Source organism: Pelophylax lessonae (assembly GCF_965119305.1).
Source record: "Pelophylax lessonae genome assembly, chromosome: 8".
Lineage (NCBI taxonomy): Eukaryota > Metazoa > Chordata > Amphibia > Anura > Ranidae > Pelophylax > Pelophylax lessonae.
The window spans coordinates 146,219,448-146,240,975 of NC_138775.1; the positions used below are offsets into that span (position 1 = coordinate 146,219,448).

At 40.5% G+C, this 21,528-nt stretch overlaps 1 protein-coding gene across 1 annotated transcript in view; it reads right to left on the bottom strand.

The window, feature by feature from the left end:
- The window catches only part of OLFML2B (olfactomedin like 2B), a 286,090-nt gene that overhangs the window by 156,980 nt on the left and 107,582 nt on the right, over positions 1–21,528 (bottom strand). The window contains exon 2 of the mRNA XM_082266660.1: positions 1,030–1,293. Coding sequence (XP_082122786.1) covers positions 1,030–1,293 — 264 coding nt within the window. The remainder of the gene's footprint in view (positions 1–1,029; positions 1,294–21,528) is intronic.

Sequence of the window (21,528 nt, forward strand, 5' to 3'; positions counted from 1 at the left end):
AGACAAGCTCTCTGCTAATCTCCCTCTAAGCACCCTCCCAGACACAAATTTCCAGATGATTTTATCTCATGTGTCAGAGAGCTTGTCAGAAGTTATCATGCTGATAACAGAGGAATGGAGCAGCAGGGCTCCAGCACTTAGAGTTTTAGATAGATAAGTAAACACTACTGATATATGTGCCTAGGTCAAATTGCATGAATGGGGTTTACAACCACTTTAGGTAAAATTTGAGGAAAGTTTGAAATCTTAGATAATATCTCAAATTTCTGATTTGTAATCTCAGAGAAGTGTTTATGTAGAAATTAGTTAAATTCCTAGATGCTTAAGAACTGTAAACCCTATGCTAAACCTGGTTTCATAAGTATGAACAGAAAAACTTGGTATCTAAAGTGTGTTTTTATAACACCAAAAACTTGAAGGCCTCATTCACCCTTGTGTATGTAGCTGACTATGATTTCCCAGGGAGACTCAACAGGGTTTTCCTGCAGTTGGGAAGCCCAATTTAAAGCAATGGGAGGGTGACAGCGCATGAAGTTTTTCACAGCCATTCTAATATAATTGAAAATGCAGCAATTACTTGCAGATGATCAGCCCTGGATTTAGACAGTCTGTGTCCAGGCATCATGTTTGCTCTGCATGGACTTCTGCGTGCTCAAGTAAGCCCATAATTCAAGAAGAGTGATCTTGTTCATTTCCCTTAGTAAATCAGGCCCATTATCTCTGAATTCTGTGATACTGGGCTTGATTTACTGCCAATGTGGCCTCTCAAGATAATTCATAGCCATGTTATTGACTGTCTCTGAATTTGGATTATCTCAGAGCCTTGGGAAATTCTGACTTAATATCTCAAAGCTCTGAAATATTCCCTAAGAGTTCTATAGAATTTTGTAAATTGGCCCCAGGGTTTTTGTGAAGAAATGTGCATTTCAGGAAACATAAACTCTAATGCTGAACATATGAACCATATGGTTAAACTGTAAGTCATAGAGTAAGAAGTAGAACAAGTATGTATTAGTATAGAACAACTACCTTGAAACCATTTTTCTCTACTTCTTGTAATTTCCTTAGACGAAAATCTCCCTCGCAAGGGTTTAGAGCAGACGGTGGTGCTACACACGCACATTTACAGTCTGGTCCAGAAGTTATAGTCTCCACAGTATAGTAATCTTCTGCCACTGGAGGACTGTTCTTATTTCTTTGGCATGAGTCTCTGTTCAGTGGCTTCACAACACACTTGCACTTGCAGTTAGTTCCTTCGGATATGGCTTTAACCTTGTCATAATCGCCCAGCAGCTGTGAAAAAGAATGATCATTGCCATTAAAAAATGCATGCCATTCAATATTGTAGTTAGATTTAGTTTATCAACAAAATGCAGGAAAGATAGTAGAAAAATGTAAAGAAATTAAGGGGAAAAAGATGTAAGAATAAATCTAATTTATACTTATACTTCCAAAACTACTACATATTGCTGTATGGCCTCGCTCAGATAGATGCTGAAATCAATTGCCTGTGAAATGAATGCCTAGTTTATGCAGCTTAGTTATGCTGCATGCAGGCAGCCCATTCATACCTATTGGGATGCAGAGACTGCACGGACACAGCTGCTTGTCACAATTTGACAGCTGTTTGGGTGAACAGTACTGAAAGTAGACTGTCTGTGTTCATGTCCACTTACCCACACTACTGCCAAATTGGGATGTCCATGCAGCCGCAGCATCCCAATAGATATGAATGGGTTGCCTGCATGCAGCACCTGGCACCTGAAGCCATATAAACAAGACACCTAATTGCAGGGTAGGGATGTCAGCACCCCCCTGAATGAGGCCTAATTCTGGTTTAGCATTCCCAGAAGCCATGCACTATGCAATTCCTTATCGGGCCCTGAGTTCAGCTTTAACCTCCTTAGCGGTAATCCCGAGCGTGACTCGGGGTTGGTTTTTCATATCAGGAGCGGTAACCCCGAGTCACGCTCGGGGTGGATTGCAGAGAGCGCAGCGGTGTTCTCTTACCTTATCCTGGCGATCCAGCGATGATCTCTCATTGCTGTGACCGCCAGCCGAGAGTCCCGCCGCTCCTCCGTCGGTCTCCGTCGCTCTGATCACTTCCTAGTTCCGTTCCCTGCAGCAGCAATGCTGCATGGGAGCGGAACTAGGGAGGGAAATTAAAAAAAAAAAAACGTTGCACAAAACACAAAACACATTTTGTATTATATATATATATATATATATATATATATATATATATATATATATGCATATATATATATATATATATATATACACCGGTATATATATATATATGCATATATATATATATATATGTATATATATATATATATATGCACACACACATATATCTATATATAATATATAATGCATGAATTATAATCTAATCAATAATATAATTTTATTATATATATTATATATTAAATAATAAAATAATATTATTGATTCGATTATAATTCACATGTTTGTGTTTCAAATTTATCACATCTGGGATGTCTACTAGACTCTTGTTTTGGTCAGGTTTAAGTCAGTAATTACTAAGAATTGTAGGCCTATAATACATAACGCCAAATTTCCATGAAAAGAATTGTACCGCTTTTGGTATGTAATTCCTGACATAATCATACCGCCAGGGAGGTTAAGCATAGGTTTGAGGAATGCAGAGTTAAAGCTCTGAACTGTTCGGCAACGTAACCGATTAAAATCTGCTTGAGTTTGAAATGATTCATATACAGTAACTGTACAATATAATGGAACCATTTATGTTGTGCACAAATGAGATGTTTGAAGAAATAATTACAATGTATGAAGTTTTATAAATCCTTTCTGTGTAATATCATTACTATTCAGTAAGCATTTCTCCTCAAATTAAAGACCAAACCAAACTTGTTTTCCTTTATTAAGGCACCATATCATTTTCTCCTTGGAGGTAAAGCATTTTTGGATATTGCGCTGACTTAGGAAACAATCATTGGCTTCAATGGTTTTTAGAAAACACTTGGATCTCACTATTGTCTTCTAAAAATCTGGCAATGTTTATGAATTGGTTAACCACACACTGAGCTAAAATGCAGGGTATTCCCAGTCTGCTAAAGGGAAATGGGGATGCTGAAGTCAGCATTTTGGAAACATGTAAAACTGTTCTGCAAACCATTGATTCAGATGAACTACTGAGGCTTTTGTAGGAATGCTGGTTCCCATGATATACAAAGGTGACAAGAATGAAGGGCAAATTAAAGGAAAATCTGTTTTAACAGAACCATACTGAGTTTACAGTAGTCTGTCATGGAATCCAGGGCAGAAGGTTTTGATTTTTACCCCATGCAGAGGTTAACATTTGCTTATTATGCATAAACTACGGCACAATTTAGAAAAATGCCATCTGTTATCCTTCTAGCTAGATAAAAAAATTGCCATATGAAGTGCTGACATCACATCCTGCTACTGTTTGCAATAATTCTCATAAGAGTATGATTTCAATAATTTGGGAAAGGTTAAGTGTAGCAAATATTAAGTGAAAGGAGCAAAAGTCTGTTGGTCTATGGCTAAGCTAAGCTAAGAAAATTGCAATACAAAACAAATGTAATTTGTCCTTGTACTAAACTTTCTTAACTTAGTCATAAACCAAAAGATGTTTTGGAAAAACTGACTCAACTCAATCTAACATCAAGTATGAGATTAAGTACATGCCTGATAAGTAATGTGTCACACTTCTAAGTATTTATTTCTTCTCAAAGAGACCACAGTACTCATAAGAAAGCCTTCTTCCTATATTTCTAAAAGGCCAGTGACTTTTCTGTTCAGACATTACCAAGGGTCAACATCTTCTTCCCCGATTAAAGCTGGCTATATACAGTTAGATTTCTGTCTATATGTTTTAATAAAAATTGTTCCTTAGAACATTCTTTCTTGCTAACTCTAAGTTAAATTATTTCATGTAAAAGCCCTTGATTTCATCTAGATTGTTTTGATATCATTTTGTTTTTTCATAAAAAAGTTTCCATCCTGCTCCTCTGAATCTTCCCATCACTATGGCCAAAAAACGAACATCGATTTGATGCCACTAATTACTAGAAACACAAACAAATGTTCTGAAATTGGAAATTTTCTAAGTATAAGGAAAATGTACTGGCATATGGCCAGTTTAAGGGCAGAGATAGCAGAGTCATGTAAAACTCAATGCCATGCACAGTAGCTATAATGGTCTTGGATGTTTGCACACATTGCACACTTGCATAGCTCAGTCCCTCTGCTGCTTTACCCCTGCAAGAATAAACATTTTTACAACATCTGACAGATCTGCTTTCTACTGCCCTTCAGTTGGTAACAACATTACAGTTCACAGTCTGAATTACTGATGACTAGATGAGAGAAGACCCATAAAAATGCACCACAATGTAGGTTTTACCATACTGACTGTACAGTGCAGCACAATGCACATTTGGTTTACATCTGTGTGATGCATGCTAAAGTACATGCGCATTGGGCTGCTCTGTCCAAGTGCATTGAGATGCCTTTGAAAATTAATGGCATAGCATTGCACTGCTCTCACTGCTTTAGTGTGGGTGTGAACTTGACCTTAGTCTGGAATAATATAAATACATTTCTCTGATTGTAAGATGACACGTAGTGGTGGCAATAAACTAAGGAATCGAGTGGTTAGCGTGGAGCAGCTCAGAGTGGGCACATGATGGAAATGATTATCGTGGTGGCCATTCTAGAACAGTTCTTCATCAAGCCAGCTAAATACCCATTCTTTTAAAGAAAGCATATGTTTGAACAAAAGAAACATGCTAGACCAGTGGTTCTCAACTCTGGTCCTCAGGACCCACTAATAGGCCAGATTTTAGGTATTACCTTGGGGATGCAGATTAGAACACTGCAATCACTGAGCAGCAAATGAGATCAACTCTGATGTAATTTAGTTATCTTGCAAACCTGGGCTGTTGGTGGGTCCCAAGGACCGGAGTTGAGAACCACTATGTTAGACTTACCTGCTCTGTGCAGTGGTTTTGCACAGAGCAGCTCCAATCCTTCTTTTCTTGGTGCCCCACCGTCTCTGGGCACCTCCCCCTTGCCCAGTGTCCCCATAGCAAACAAAAATGTAAGTGTAACTGATACAATATGCAGGAGAGCTTGTTTTTATTCTTGTTCTGGCAGGATCACCAGATGAAAATAGAAGATGGAAAGCCTAAAAAAGAAATCTAATGCAGGTGTCACACCTAAAATTTGGTAAACTGCAATATAATAAATGTTTGCTTTTGGGTTTAATACAACTTTAGGGCCAGATAAAAAAAAATAAAAATAAAAAAAAAAACGTGGTAGAGGTTTCTTTTAGGCAGGCAGATAAGGTAGTCTTTTGCAGATACTGTGAAGGCCAAAGAGTGTGTTGTCTCCCAGGTGTTTCAAATGGCAATATGGTTCAGATCAGCAAATTGATATTTGGAGCTGGGGAGGACCCAAGAATCACTGTATACATGTGGCAATGACAGTGTTTTACATGTGCTAAATGAACGGAAGCTATAAGGGCTTCAAAACGGATTCTATAGAGTAAAAGCACTTAAAACAAGAATCTCCAATGTACCATATAAGTAAAAACTACTAGTGCCACATGCTCCCTCAGAGAAGCTAGATTATGGAGTAAAATAAGTGGATTACAAGATGGTGTAAGAATGAAGGGTTTGGGTTTTTGGAGATCTTGACTGGATGGCATCTCAGTTGCCTAAGGAGTATAGAATAGGAATAGGCTGCAACTGCCAATTTTGACCTATTATCAAGAGCCAACTAAACTTACATCTTCACTTCTAACCACTTTCCTTGACTGCTAACATATGCTTGATGCCCTGCAAAAGCAGAAAAGGCAGAGTTGCGTTTGATGCAGTGTTTGTGGTTAACAACTTTATCTTTCCCGTGCTTAACAAGATAAGATAATGGTGCCCAGTCAAGAAAGTGGCTCAGTACCAGGGGACAGACTTGGGCAAGGTTTTTGCTTACTGATAATATTTTGTAGTTTATATCTGTCAGTGTTTTCTGCAGACATTAATAAAGAACAGGAATGCTTTAAAGCCTAATTCAAACAAATTATTTGGTTTACTAACAGGTGTTAGCGCTATATAAACTGTTGGTAGCCTCAGGTACATGCAGCACACAGCACTGTGTTCAACCCAAGAACAAAACCATGTTGGGCTTAGCTTTGCTTAACCATTCACAGGAAGCCTTGTATTTTTATAAAGGAATACAAGGTTTCCTTTAATTGGTTGAGGTCAAGATCTTGATGTCATCTGTCCACCTCTCTACCTCAGACAGTAAGAGGAAATACAAGCCTTCCCATGAATGACCGAGCATCGCTCATCCCGACTTGATTATGTTTCGGGAACAGAATGGTAGCTGATACTACATAAATTTTATATACCCATCCCAATGGGCACATCTGTTAGTGAGGCAAAAAGTTTTTGGGACAAGCTTGCTCCATTCAAATCAAAATTAGGCTTTACGGAAAGTAATGTTTACCCAGTTAAAGCAGAACTTCACCCATAAGGGGAAGTTCCACTTGTTTGGTTTGCCTCATCCCTCCCCCCCCGACCCCCCACCCCATGCCCCATTTGGCCTTTTTTTTGAGGGGGTGGGGTAGCAGGTACCTGATTTTGACAGGTACCTGCTCCCACTTCAGCCCAGATCACTGTGGGAATCCGAATGGAAGTTCACCTCCCTCCCCACTTTGCCTGCAGCTCTCTGGGACACATCAGAGGTCCCAGAAGACTGCAGGATCATTCACAAAGGACAGCATGGCTTATACATGTGCAGTGAAAAGCCAGCTGTGAAGTATTTTCAGCTGCTGACTTTTATTTTTTCCTTCCCCCAAGCGTGTTGCTCCTGGGACCAGTAAGTTTACTTCAGATCCACACAAAGGTCTTATGCTTTACGCGCTTTTTCATAATCCTGTAATGATGCTCATTTTAATTCACTCCTGTCACAAATGCCTTGTGTATGAAAACTACATCCTAATTAACTAAATTAGTCAAATACTTCAAAAGATGTCCATCCAAATGGCTTATTTGTCCAATAATTCCATCTATATAGCTCTTTATTAGGCTTCATGCACACGGGAGTATGAAAATATGCTGCATTTTTTCTGTCAGAACTTGGCAGAAAAAATGCCTCTAGTGTTGTGTTTTAATGCACATTTACAAGAATGCGTATATACATTTATATACATTTAGGTCCTAGGTGTTGTTCTGGACTCTGAACTCTCTTTTAAGCCCCACATCCAATCACTGTCCAAATCTTGCGACCTCAGCCTCCGCAACATCTCCAAAATACGCCCCTTTCTAACCAAAGACACAGCAAAGCTCCTATTTCACTCCCTGATCATCTCACGCCTCGACTACTGCAACCCCCTTCTCATTGGCTTACCTCTACACAGGCTATCCCCCCTCCAAACCACCATGAATGCTGCCGCCAGGCTCATCCACCTCACCAATCGCTCAGTGTCCGCTGCTCCTCTCTGTCAAGCCCTCCACTGACTTCCGCTCACTCAACTAATTAAATTCAAAATACTAACAACATCTTACAAAGCAATCCACAACTTAGCCCCCAGCTACATCACTAACCTAGTCTCAAATTACCAACCGAATCGCTCTCTTCGTTCCTCTCAAAACCTCCTGCTCTCTAGCTCCCTCATCACCTCCTCCCATGTTCGCCTCCAGGACTTTACCAGAGCCTCACCAATCCTATGGAACTCTTTACCCTTATCTGTCCGATTATCTCCTACTCTATTAGCTTTTAGATGATCTCTGAAAATCCTCCTTTTCAGAGAAGCCTATCCTACCCACACCTGACAACTGTACCTCCATTTTCTCCATCAGCTCATCCCCCACAGCTATTGCCTTTTGTTTCACTTGACCCTCCCTTCTAGATTGTAAGCTCTAACGAGCAGGGCCCTCTAAATCCTCCTGTATTGAATTGTACTGTAACTGTATTGTCTTCCCTCATATTGTAAAGCGCTGCGCAAACTGTCGGCACTATATAAATCCTGTATAATAATAATAATATACATTTATGCATGTACTACATTTAGATGCATATGAGCGTAAACTCAGAATATTAATTTATTCCAGGCATTAGAAAAAATGTACACGCATCTGCATGCATTTAGGGGCGTTTATGTGCATTTTTCTGTGTTTACACGCAGGCAGGTGTAAATTACCCTGGAAAACTCCATTCTGAATGCATGTTTGGGGCATTTTTTACCAAACTTGAGCTGCATTCAGGAGCATTAAAAAATGTCAAACGCCTCTAACAGCACCATTTTTTTCTGCCTGTGTGCATGAGTGCAAGCAGAGGAGATCAAGTTAAAGCATAAAAATCTCCATATCAAAAAAAAATAAATGTTTCAAGGCATGAAATAGGCTAATTTTCAACCATGGAGTCTAAACAGATAAATAAACACACCCTCGAACATAAGCAACAATTGGACAAAATGATCAACTGCTGCCACTAGCACTCTTCAACATCCAATCACAAAACACCACGTGGGAGGGACCTGTGATTGGAAACTAAAAAAGATCACAGACTATCCACCAATCAAGTACGGTATATTGAACTACCCCTGTGCAATTATGGGACCAAGGATGAGACTGCTTCAAACTGACAACCCCATCCAGCAGACCTGATGGGGAACTTCACAAATAACCAAAACTACCAAAAACTATGTTGACCTTCCCCTTACCCTCATCCCAGATGGTATATCAGATTCGGCATTGGACACAAACTCTGCCCCTACTATTTGCAGGTGCTCATAACACCGAACTTCAAACAGTCTCTCACTGGGAAAAAATTGCTTTGATACCAGATTTTTATTTTACTAATTCTACCTTTTATGTGTATAAGTCCCTAACACATGGTATTTTGTTATTGAATCCTGCAGGGTGCTGGTGGCAGTGGTTAGTATTTTTGCCCGATTGCTCCATCTTTTTAAAAGTGTGTATAATTGTTTGTTCACTATGCTTAAAAATGAGCCTGTTTGATGGCTTGAAACTGTGTATTTTTGATATGGAGATTTGTATGCTTTAATTTGCTGCTGCCTGCTTGCACTTTAATAAAAAGCTATATTTATTTATTACAGGTGCATATATTGAGTGAATTATTACATTTAGAAGCCCAGTGTACAAACAATGGAAATTATGGAAATATGTAAACTCTTTGTTTTGCAGAATAAAATATCTTGCTGAAACATAATGGTTGCCTTTCTCCAACAGTTTTTGCTTTGCTTTCCATAGCATTACTATCACTATATTTTGGATTATATAAAAATCCTTTGTAAAGCCAGAGTTCCAAATAAAAGATCTTAAAGTGTGATGTTCATGTGGATCTGAAGTGGACATACTGAATTATGCCCTCTATCTGTCTAAGGGGGTAGATCCTTGCATATGGCACATATCGATTGCAGATGTGGGATCCATCCCTGTTGGCTCCTACAACCTTCTTTTACTTTGACAGATGAGGTCCTGGTTTGTGTATCATTGCTGTTAATAGCAGCTATTCCAGTGTTGATCAGCATAAACAGCTGTGTCTCTTCAGTGCTTGTCAAAATGAAAAACATTATGGGCTCCTCTACACCTGCGTTTGGGGGTGGTAAAAAAACAGGTGGTTGACTCTCATTTTTTACCCCCCGACTGCCCCCCCCTTAACCACTTAAGCCCTGGAAGATTTTACCCCCTTCCTGACCAGGGCATATTTTGTGATTCGGCACTGCGTGAATTTAATGGACAATTGCGCGGTCGTGCGACGCTGTACCTCAAAGAATTTGGCGTCCTTTCTTTTGGTGGTATTTGATCACCTGTGCGATTTTTTGATCATGCACTATAAACAAAAAAAGAGCATCAATTTTGCAAAATTAACAATATTTTTCACATTTTTTTTATATGAAATTCCCCCAAAAAAATGTAAAAATCTAAATTTTTTAACATTTTAGGCCAATTTGTTTTATGCTACCTATATTTGGTAAAAAAAATCGCAAAAAGCGTATTTTGATTGGTTTGTGCAAAAGTTATTGAGTTTACTAACTAAGGGAAAGATTTTTGTCATTTTTGTTGTTTTTTTTTAATGAGTAACGGCGGCGATCTGCGATTTTTTTTGCGGGACTGCGACATTGCGGCGGACAGATCGGACCCTTGACTGACATTTTTGACACTTTTGGGGATACCAGTGACATTACTACAGTAATCAGTGCTATACATATGCACTGCTACTGTAAAAATTACACTGGCAGGGAAGGAGTTAACTTTATTTGAGAGGGAGGGGTTAAGTGTGTCCCTAGGGGCGTGTTTCTAACTGTGATTGGCTGTGACTACTGGTGTAAGAACAGAGATCAACGGTCCTACATAGTAGAACCATGTGATCTCCATTCTTACACAGGGGAGAATGACAGGCGGCTGTGTTTACATTAGCCGCCTGCCTTTCTCCCGCTCTAACGTACGATCGCAGAGTGCCCGGCGGACATCGGGTCCGCTGGGCACACGGGCAGGGGGGGTCCGTGAGTGAGTAGGAGCGGGAGCGTGCCTTCAGCGGTGCGCGCGCGCTCCCTAGCACCTCACAGGCTAGCGACGTAGACCTACGTCGCTTTGCCTGTGAGGGGCTGACTGCCGACGTAAATCGTCGTTAGGCAGTCGGCAAGTGGTTAAGCTGCAAGGGCAGTCAGGTGGGGTAATATACATACCCCTGTCACAATGCTTTGCTTCATGACTATGACAAAAATGTTCTCCTCTGACATGTTCAATGGGCAATACGGTGACCTAGAAAAAGTGGTTGAGGGAAAAACTTCAAACACTCGCCCAGCGCTCGTGATATCAGAGATATTCCATAAAACTTAAAATCAATTTAAAAAACCATATGGTTCACCGATAGCAGCCGCTGTAAAAATTAAGAAATCTCAATAAAATGCAATAAATACTATAAATAAATAATTAAGCACCAATAGCATTCAGCAGCGCTCAATATGTAATAGCATATCGTTAATCATAAAACATTCTCATGAAATAAATTAGTCTATGAAAGTTCATTCTTTTTGCTGAAAAAAACAGGATGCCACAATAAACGTTGGTACTCCCAGTGCTCCACACACAGATCTGGCGTCCGCCTTCACCACACCATAAGTGCTCCCCTTAAGAATGGGCACTCACCAAAAAATCAATGATCATTCGCCTGTAAGCACAGGTTGCTTGCAGCCTTGATAACCTCAAACAGGAACGCTCCTAATGGATGACCACTGCTCTCTGGTGTTCCTCAGAGACCGTACCGTACCAATAAAAGATAGGATAGGAGGCACAATAGTGTAATACTGTTTTCTATTTTTATTCCATAAATCAATGTACGCACACCAAAGTAACCCCCCTAATCCAATCTGCTTACATCAAAAATATAAAGATAAGGCAATGTAATCGTAAGAAAGGCAACCACGGCGTTCTGGCCAGCTCACCGCTGCTGATGGACCCTCCGGATTCCGGCCGTAACGACTCGGGTTGCCAAGGAGACAGCGTGCCTACCGGCTGACGCGTTTCGTCACAGAGGACTTCAGAGGACTTTTGTATGGTACCCCAAAGCAAGTGCTCCAGCATACCACATTGCCCAGATGTGGTCAGTCCTAAGGTTTATATACTTGTAAAGTTTAGGGAATTTACTAGCAATATGTTTTTCAGTTTTTGCTATGTTGATCACGACAATTACTCATGCAATGAGAACAGATATTGAAGCCGGGACTTAAAGTTGTTTGTCCCGAAAGTGGAAGAAAAACCTAACTATAACTGTTCTTACCTAACTATGTGTGCTCAGCATGTGATTCATTGGGCTTAGAGAGTGTTTCACACTGGTCCAATAGGGAGGCATGTTGGACAGTGGGAGGAAAGCTGACCATTGGGAACATAGACTTTGATACAGTCCCGGTGATTGGCGGAGACTGGCTGTCTCGGTGCATTCTGGGATACTTTTTTAAAGCCAGTAACACATGTGCTGCGGGGTCTTTGGCTGAAGAGCAGAGTCCCGGAGGGAGGGTGGCGGCTGCCTCCTCCTCTGCAGTGGTAGCACGTGGTCGCAGGCAGTCGGCCTGGGGACTAGAGGAATGGAACTGAACCCAGAGGTCCAGGAGAGCTGACTAAAGGGGGGGGGAGACACTGGAGAACCTAGAAAAACAGTATTGTGAGTACACAGGATCATGTCAAGGGACCTGACCTGAGGGGGGCCACCCCGGTGTAGGATAGTCAGAGGACGAGTGTCGGTGTGTCAAGCTAAGGGGGTACTAGGAGAGTAGATAGTCCATCAAGTCATCTGGATAGAGACTTAATCCAAATTCACCTAGTGGCTCGGTGAAACAGCAGCCTGGCTGCATCGTCAGAAGTAGGAGTCTTCCACATTGTGACAAGTTAATTTGGAGTATCCCACTATTCCCTTCTCCCATTCCTAATTTAAAAAAAAAACACCAAAATCAACTACATACCCCTGGACTGATCATTGACTGAGCCAAGAAGTTAAGTGTTAATCTGTGCATGCTGAAATTGCTAATGGTAAGCGAAGGGGAACCGAAGGTGTGGAATCCAGCAGTCTTCAAGGGGGCAGTGCTACACCTGTATTAAAAAGATGTGTGTCCCTACCTACTTTAAATCCACTCTGGTTTGGTTGTGTGATCCAGCAACTACAGCTCCCTTGTTTCAATAGGCGACTGCTGCAGAGAAGAGCAGGGAGTGCTGACAATGACTGGACCATGGGAGCCTATGGGTGACATTTCAGCTTCTAGAATTCACAGCTGTTGTTGAGCACTCCCTTTCACAGAGCTGCAGGATCATGTGACCAGACCAGAGCAGTTAGGGGCAGGGGGGGCAGGATAGGTAGGTTTTTAAGAAAAGTTATAGTTACTTTTCTACCAGCTGGCTTTGGTCTTTACAAAACAGTAGGGAATAGATAATCCCTCTTATTTTTTTTTTCTACCTGTGTCCTATTAAGGATGATTATCTTCACTTTCTCTTCTGTAGACATAAAAGGAAGTAAAAGGGAAATCTCAATAAAAGGGAAATCCCATCTTAGACAGTTGTCCCTCTATTTCTGATCCGGTAAGAACTTAAAATGTATTTTTTTATTTCTTAATTTAAATCTTGGAGATGATGATCACCAGGGTGTAAATAATTGGTGAGTCTGCCCAGTAAGGACAGCATTAAAACATGACAAAGGTTCTAACCTTTCTCTACTCTATCCAAAACTAGCAAAAAAGTTTTGGCTTTAGATACACTATAATGTTACCCGTTCAATGTTACTAGCCTAACACAGAAAGAGGTACAATTACTCTTGAACAGTATTAACCACTTAAGCCCCGGAAGATTTTACCCCATTCCTGACCAGGGCCTATTTTGCGATTCGGCACTGCGTGACTTTAACGGACAATTGCGTGGTCGTGCGACGCTGTACCTAAACTAATTTGATGTCCTTTTTTCCCACAAACAGAGCTTTCTTTTGGTGGTATTTGATCACCTGTGCGATTTTTTGATCATGTGCTATAAACAAAAAAAGAGCGTAAATTTTGCAAAAATAACAATATTTTTCACATTTTTTTATATGAAATCCCCCCCCCCCCCCCAAAAAATGTAAAAATTTAAATTTTTTAACATTTTAGGCCAATTTGTTTTATGTTACATTTTTTTGGTAAAAAAAAATCGCAAAAAGCGTATTTTGATTGGTTTGCGCAAAAGTTATTGCATTTACTAACTAAGGGAAAGATTTTTGTCATTTTTGTTGTTTTTTTTTTAACGCGTAATGTCGGCGATCTGCAATTTTTTTTGCGGGACTGCGACATTGTGGCGGACAGATCGGACCCTTGACTGACATTTTTGACAATTTTTACATTTTTGGGGTTACCAGTGACATTACTACAGTAATCAGTGCTATACATATGCACTGTTACTGTAAAATGACACTGGCAGTGAAGGGGTTAACTTTTTTTAGAGGGAGGGGTTAAGTGTGTCCTTAGGGGCGTGCTTCTAACTGTGATTGGCTGTGGCTTGAGGTGTAGGAACAGTGATCAACGGTCCTACATAGTAGAACAGTAGGATCACTATTCTTACACAGGGGAGAATGACAGGTGGCTTGTTTACATTAGCCGCCTGCCTTTCTCCCGCTCTAACGGACAATCGCGAGTGCCTGGCGGACATCGGGTCCACCGGGCACATGCGCGGGGGGGTCCGTGACCGAGCGGGAGCGGGAGCGTGCATCCGGCTGCGCGCGCTCGCTCCCCAGAGCCTCACAGGCTAGTGACATACCCATACGAAACTTTGCCTGTGAGGGGCTGACCGCCGCAGTATATGTACTTGCGGCGGTCGGCAAGTGGTTAAAATAAAGTAACTGCCCCAGATCACATATATCCCCATGTTCTAAAATAATTATGCTCAGTAGCTGACCTCAATGTTCTTGGAGGCACTTTTAACTAGAACAGTTCCACAAGGCAGGCTTAGAGCAGAAGTAATTTCAAGAAGGGAAAAAAGCTAGAACCTGTAAACTTTATACAACAAGCCTGGATTCTGTTGTGCATGATTTATATGAAAGCATTCTGAAGAAAAGCATATGAAATATATATAATAGAGCACAATGTAATAATAGAATCAGCATGGGTTTGTAAAAACTATTCCATGACTAACATGCTCAGTTTTATAAGGAGGAAAGTTCAAATGTGGAATTTGAAAATGCTTTTGATGTGATACATTTGGGATAGCTTGGTACAGAAGCTAAGGAAGAAAAGGTTGGGAGAAAATGTTTGTACAATATTTGATTGCAACAGTTTTTTTATATTTTAAAATGTTTAGTTGATGGTTGTAGAAGTGATCCCCCACTTTATCCTGAAATAAATGTGATCTACTGTCTTTCCTTGCGTTCTTACTGGGAGGCCAGGGAAGATAGATTGATAGATAGACAGACAGAAAGACAGATAGACAGATAGATAGATAGATAGATAGATAGATAGATAGATAGATAGATAGATAGATAGATAGATAGATAGATAGATAGATAGATAGATAGATAGATAGATAGATAGATAGATAGATAGATAGATAGATAGATAGATAGATAGATAGATAGATAGATAGATAGATAGATAGATAGATAGATAGATAGATAGATAGATAGATAGATAGATAGATAGATAGATAGATATTTGTATTTGTCCCTAATTGTTATGCTCTATTGGTATTATCATGGATGATGTGCTGGGGGGACAGCAAAACGCAACCCATTTTGACATCTTGTAGAGTCACAGAACAATGCACAGTTCCAACCCTTCTATCACTCTCCTTATGTGCTGGAATCAGGTGATGGCTTGGACTCACTCAAATAGCTCAGTATAATCCACACATAGCTCATATACTCCAAAAGAAAAGGCATACACCAATGATGTCTTCACAAGCAAAGTTTTAATCAGCTGAAAAGCTTCAACACATAATCCCATTCCCAAGATCATTCCTTCTGGATATTTTTCACCCTATGAGCGTAATCATTTCTACATCTACTTTAGCAGATATTAATATACCTTCAAGAACTATCCCTGAGGATCCTACACTAGGAGTAGAGACTTCCATTCAGTGTAAAATCAATAGGTGAATCTACCGTACCGTCTGCAAGAGAGCAGACCATGGCCATATTGCGCCCATCCTCCTTTAGGTGATGTTTTAAACTAAAAAGCCTAAAGAAACTGCAAGGGCTCACTCAATCTGAACACTAGGAGTTGAAATGCATATATCTCTTTGGGAACCTCAAATGCCTTCGAGAACACAAAGAATTTGGTGAAAAGAATTTTGTGCAACGTACCTTCTCCAGCATGAACTGGTGCTATTTACCTTCAACAAAATGTTTAACAATGTAGCTTCACCAATGAAAAAGCATACATAAGTTTAGAAAAAAAAAATACTCTTCAATATGTTTAGGGACTTTATTTTAAAGAAGATAAAAATAAATAGCTAATGAAATGTTGAAACCAACTTTGCAACAATATTTAGCGTTAATCCAAAAATTGCATCTACAGTACTTTTCCCACATGCTGATGGCCATCATAGTTTAAGAGTCCTTTCACACAGGCGGTGCACCTGATGGACTCTGTTTTGCTCACCGGGGATCGATCCACCGATCCCTGCTGAGCAGGCGGATGACAGCTCCGTCTCCGCTTACTTTGCAGAGACAGAGCTGTCAGATCCCCGCTTTCCTCTATGGGGGATCAGATGAAAACGGCCTGCCTGTCCATTTTCATCCAATCCTATCCAATCCGATCCTCCAGACAGATGGAAAATAGGGTTTCCATCCGTCCGGATTTTTTTTTTTTTTTTTTCTTTCAAAGATTTTTATTAAGAGATATCAATACAGGTAACAACTGCAAAACAAAACATTTCGCTTTTTGTAAAGGGGGTAACAAACTTTGTGCACCGCTTAACAAAGCATTACATGGCAAAATAACATCTTCAGTAAAACAAGGCAATACAGTTACCAAGGCTCCAAGGAAGAGGAGGCAACGGGCCTAGATAAAGAACCAAAACATCGGGGGAGATTCGCCCAGTCCCGAGGCAACCCCAATGGGATCAGAAGCTGTTACCAAGGGAACTGGAAGAAGCCCCACAGCGCAAATTATTCAACAGGTAACCAAGGAGCCTAAGCAAAATAATACTGTCTTATAATGAGTGGAAAGCAGCTTGAGCAATTAATAAGACTACAAAAGCAAAGGGCATAACCCGAAAGCAGACTGCTTTCACCTAAATGGAGTGGAGAACAACAGTATTGGGTATACCCCTAACGAGCCCTGAACTGAAAGATAACTGAACCCAAAGGAAACCCCTAAAAGCAATCTGGATGAAGATGTATAAGAACTCATGTGAGCGGTGAGGAGAACAGGAAACAAGAGGAGAGAAAAGAAGCAAAAGAGAAGCCAAAGAAGAAGAAGGAGGGAAGAAAGGAAGAACAAAGGAGGCTACATATGCCCTGGAGGTCTCACGAAACAACAGAGAAGAGAGATGATTAAAAGATCAGGGAAGTATTTGTGTACTTCGCCCAAGGTTCCCATGTAATCTCAAACTTTTGTGAAGTATTTAAGAGACTACTAGCCAGTTTTTCTTGAGTCATGATCCAAGATATCTTTCTTTTCAGCAGAGTGAATGAAACTGTGGAGGATTTCCATGCTTTAGCAATAGTCAACTTAGCTCCCAGTAACATAAAGTGAATCAATTGCTTTTGGGATTTAGAAGCCTCGGCCGGTGCAAAGTTCAAAAGAGCTACGTGAGGGGATTGTGCCACCGGAACTCCAGTGACTTTGCGGATTAGATGGAAAACCCTGTTCCAGAAACCCCTGATTTTTGGACATTCCCACCAAATGTGTAAAAATGAGCCTCTATGTGAACAGTCCCTGAAGCATAGTGGGGAGGAGGAAGGGAAACATTGGTGAAGCCTTTCTGGAACAAGGTACCATCTAGTAATAACTTTCAGACTGGCCTCAATTAATGTAACGCTCAGGACCCCTTTGTATGCCCGCGTCATGGTGGAATACCCATCCGTCCGGATTTTATGGACAGGATCAGATCGGATAACAGCGGGTATCACCGCTGACATCCGCTGCTCCATAGAGGTTCATGGGAGCATCAAATCAGGTCCGCCTGAGAAACTGACAGTCGGACCTGATCGGAAAGCCCGTGTGAAAGGGGCCTTACCCTCTTCCTCTGAGACCGGGTTATCTTGGACTTTCCCAAGCCTGTTACTGGGCAGTGAAAGGAGGAGCAGCATAGTGATGGGCCCATCTCTTTATCACACTGCTTTCTATTTTTATCAGTATGCACCTTGTCAGCACTTTAAATGACTGTCTTACTGTACTGCTTCTTTCTCCCACACTTTATCCCTACTATAAAGGCTGATACCAGGTTAAATTCAGATACCTACACTGCTTGCATTTAAAATACATGTAAATGATGTATTTACAGAGCTGTCCTAATGTGTGTCTTTGATGTGTGCCCCCTTGCACACTCAGCGTTTTAAATGCCTCTTAGTGCCTGAAGTCTTGGCAGGAAAATGTGGCAAAAAAATGTGCTTTTAGATGCCTTTTATATGTGTGTTTGGATGCATTTAGATGGGTTAGCGTTTATAAGTATTTTTTTCACAAAACACTCCTCTCTGAATGTTCAGGGAATCTGTGATTGACATTAAATATATGAAGGACTTCTACGGATTCCTCCAAACAGGGATCTCCCATGCACAGCAGAGCTGAGTCTTCTGCTGGTCATAGTGACAAATGAGGCTTTCGGAGAATCAAATGCATCCATACAGCAGGTATGGACTGAGCCACAAACAGAACATTTTTAACTATCATTTGAGCTGCGCCCGTTGAGTTGTGGAGTGTGCATTTGGCTTTTACACTGCAAAGTGGGGGATACTCATGTCCTGCATGCAGTTGGATGTTGAAAATGTGATCAAAGTCATCCTAGCCTGCTGTGTGCCCCACAATTTCCTTTGTGATAAGGAGAGAAGCACCTGTGAACCAGCACTGCCAACTCCTGCTCAGGGCAGTTTATCGACTTGCACCGGTCATGAGCATCAGAAATCAATTTGCAGATTTTGTTTGTGTCCCCAGAGGGTGAAGTGTCTTGGCAGGGTCAATATGTGTAGGTCATCTGATATGCATAGGCTTTAGATTATCTCCAAATAAAAACATTTCTTTTAGAATATCTTTTAATAAAGTTTTTCAAACTTATCTTTTGCTGTTTTGTTCTTTTTTGTTTCTCAGTATAGTTTTGTCTTTTTCTTCTGTGGGAGAACATCCCGTTGGGTGGGGGGGGGGGGTGGGTAGGGGTGTCTGCATTTACCCCACACACAAAAATGTGTCAGATGGTATTTTCTTCTATGGAAGGTAAAACACACATCTCACCAGTGGCATCAGCATTTACCCCACCCACAAGAAAAATGTGTGATGGGGTATTTACCCCACACACAAGAATATTTAAAAAGGAAAAAAAAGAAACAAGACACAACATGTATTTTACAATTTTTTTTTTTAAATAAAATTTTATATTTTTTTTAAATAAAGAACTTTCCCCAAAGGAAAAAAAATATGAGGCCCTAAAAAAAAATAAAAAAGGAATTAAAGGTTTTGGTAAACAGGATAATAATCCTTTGGGGATTGGGGGCAATGGTAGAAAGGTATCTCCATGAAGGTGGGGGAACATGGTATGTGGGTACAAGAGGTACAGAAGATGGACCACTTAATGTCCCATGGTACACAGGTAGACTTTGAGAAGCAGTGCATTGATAGCTGGGGGGGTGGCATGCCACTCCTTTTGGCTGCCTGATATTGCATGATGGATAAAAGAGGGATAACGGCGCTAAACTCCTAAAGGTGAGCGGCAACTTAAAGTGCGACAAACAACTAAACCAGAAATATATAAATAAGTTGCGCTAAAAAATTAATAATATTTGTCCAAAAATATTAGACAAAATGTGAATAAAGTGATAGTAATAATCTATACACAAAAAATATCCAAAATTAAGTGAACCACAGATATTCAAAAGTTCAAATGTTCATTGAATAAAATAAATTCCCCAAAAAACTGAAGTCTGTGTGAAGTCCTATGTGAGAACTGGGAAGGCTACTAGATGTGCAAACTCCTTACCAGATAAAGGTAAATAAATTGGCCAAATCGCAGAGTATTGAATCCAGCCAAGAACGACTTCTAAATGACTCCTCAGATGTCCATGGAGGCTCAGCAGTCATATACCAAGTGCATGTAAAAGATAATACATTCCATAGCGTAATACTGTATCATCCAGTGGGTTACTAAACCAGAATGTGATCCACTGCAGTATATAACACCAAAAGTGTGTACCACCACGAATGCTAACTGCTTACCAGACATGCATTAAGCAAAGCGGATAGTGAAACCATCACCCTTAAGTCCAATCTGCTAACCAAAAGGAAATGATAAACTAGCGAAAAGCCAGGAAATTAACAACCTCATATAGACCAAATAGGGGAGACCACCACCGACAATACAGCTGCTTACCAGATATGAATGAAAGGAAAGCCAAATGTCTGTCTGCTGGGGATGTTCATTCATATCTGGTAAGCAGCTGTATTGTCGGTGGTGGTCTCCCCTTGATTGCTATTTGGGCTATATGAGGTTGTTCATTTCCTGGCTTTTCGCTAGTTTATCATTTCCTTTTGGTAAGCAGATTGGACTTAAGGGTGATGGTTTCACTATCCGCTTTGATATTGCATAACTGCCAAAATTCTATCCATATACAGCATTTTTAGGTTGCCACCTATGTCCTTGACATGTGGTAGAGGTTGCAGTAAAATGCAGAATCAGAGTCACACCCCTTGGGACTTGTGGATGTGCACCTTCTACCGCATCCTAAAAAAATAAAAAAAATTACAAAAAAATGTCATAAAAGGTGCATTGATAGCTAAACCGATAGACATAGAGAAGTTGGGAACATCCTGTACAGACAAATTTTTACTAGATTCTCATAAATATTCATATGTTATTGTTGCAGTGTCCAGGGAAATCAATAAATGCTCCCAAATGCCAGACACACCAATAGACGCGTTAAGGCATTTTTTGCCTCCTAACTCCTCCTCTACTGAATACACTGGCCCGGGGGGGGGGGGGTGTTTCTGCCTCTAAACACCTCTGTTTTAAAGTGGAGGAAAACCCATTGATTTGATGGTTTCAAAAAACAGTGAAAAGGGTATGCCGGTAATGCTAGCAGGTCACATTGGTTGTGCTCTCAACCAAACTGTCAAACCATCCAATGGCTGGTGTCATAAAGGGTCACATGTGCAGCATCATGGCAGTTGCAGATTAAACAGAGGCTAAGATGGAAGCTTTATTTGCTGAAAACAATAGAAAGGTTTACTTCCACTTTAAACTCCTGTAAAAGCCTATGTGTACATGGACACAGGTTAAAATGGAAGGGCATTTAAAGGCCGAAAAAAAAAACACTAAATGGCCCTTATAGCGGAGTTTAAAACACCCAATGTGCATGAGATCTAATACTATGAAATTTGCTATCATGCAATAAATCTACAATTATGTGTGGCATTGTTTTTGAAGTGATTTGCCTCATCAAAAAAGTCCCGTTGACCTATGTTTCCTTTTCTCTGTTTACATATATTTGGGATGGAGGCTTATAACTCATGGTGCTACAGACCACATTAATTTCTTTTTCTATATAATTGGGTGGAGGACACCCCCGTTCTTTTAATGGTCTGTCACAACATATACAGTTTGTCCAGGGCAATTTATGGGGAGCCTGGGATATACATATGGTATGTCCCAGGGGCTGGTGGTGGTTCCCCCTTCCCCCACACTCCCCCTCACATGTATATTTTTAAAATACTATTACAAGACATTATATCAACCTATACTTGGTTTAACATTTCAATATCCTCTTTTTTTTCTTTCCGTTCCACTAATTTTTCCTTTCCCCTTTCCCTTGGTAGCAGTTGTGTGTGGTTGGGGG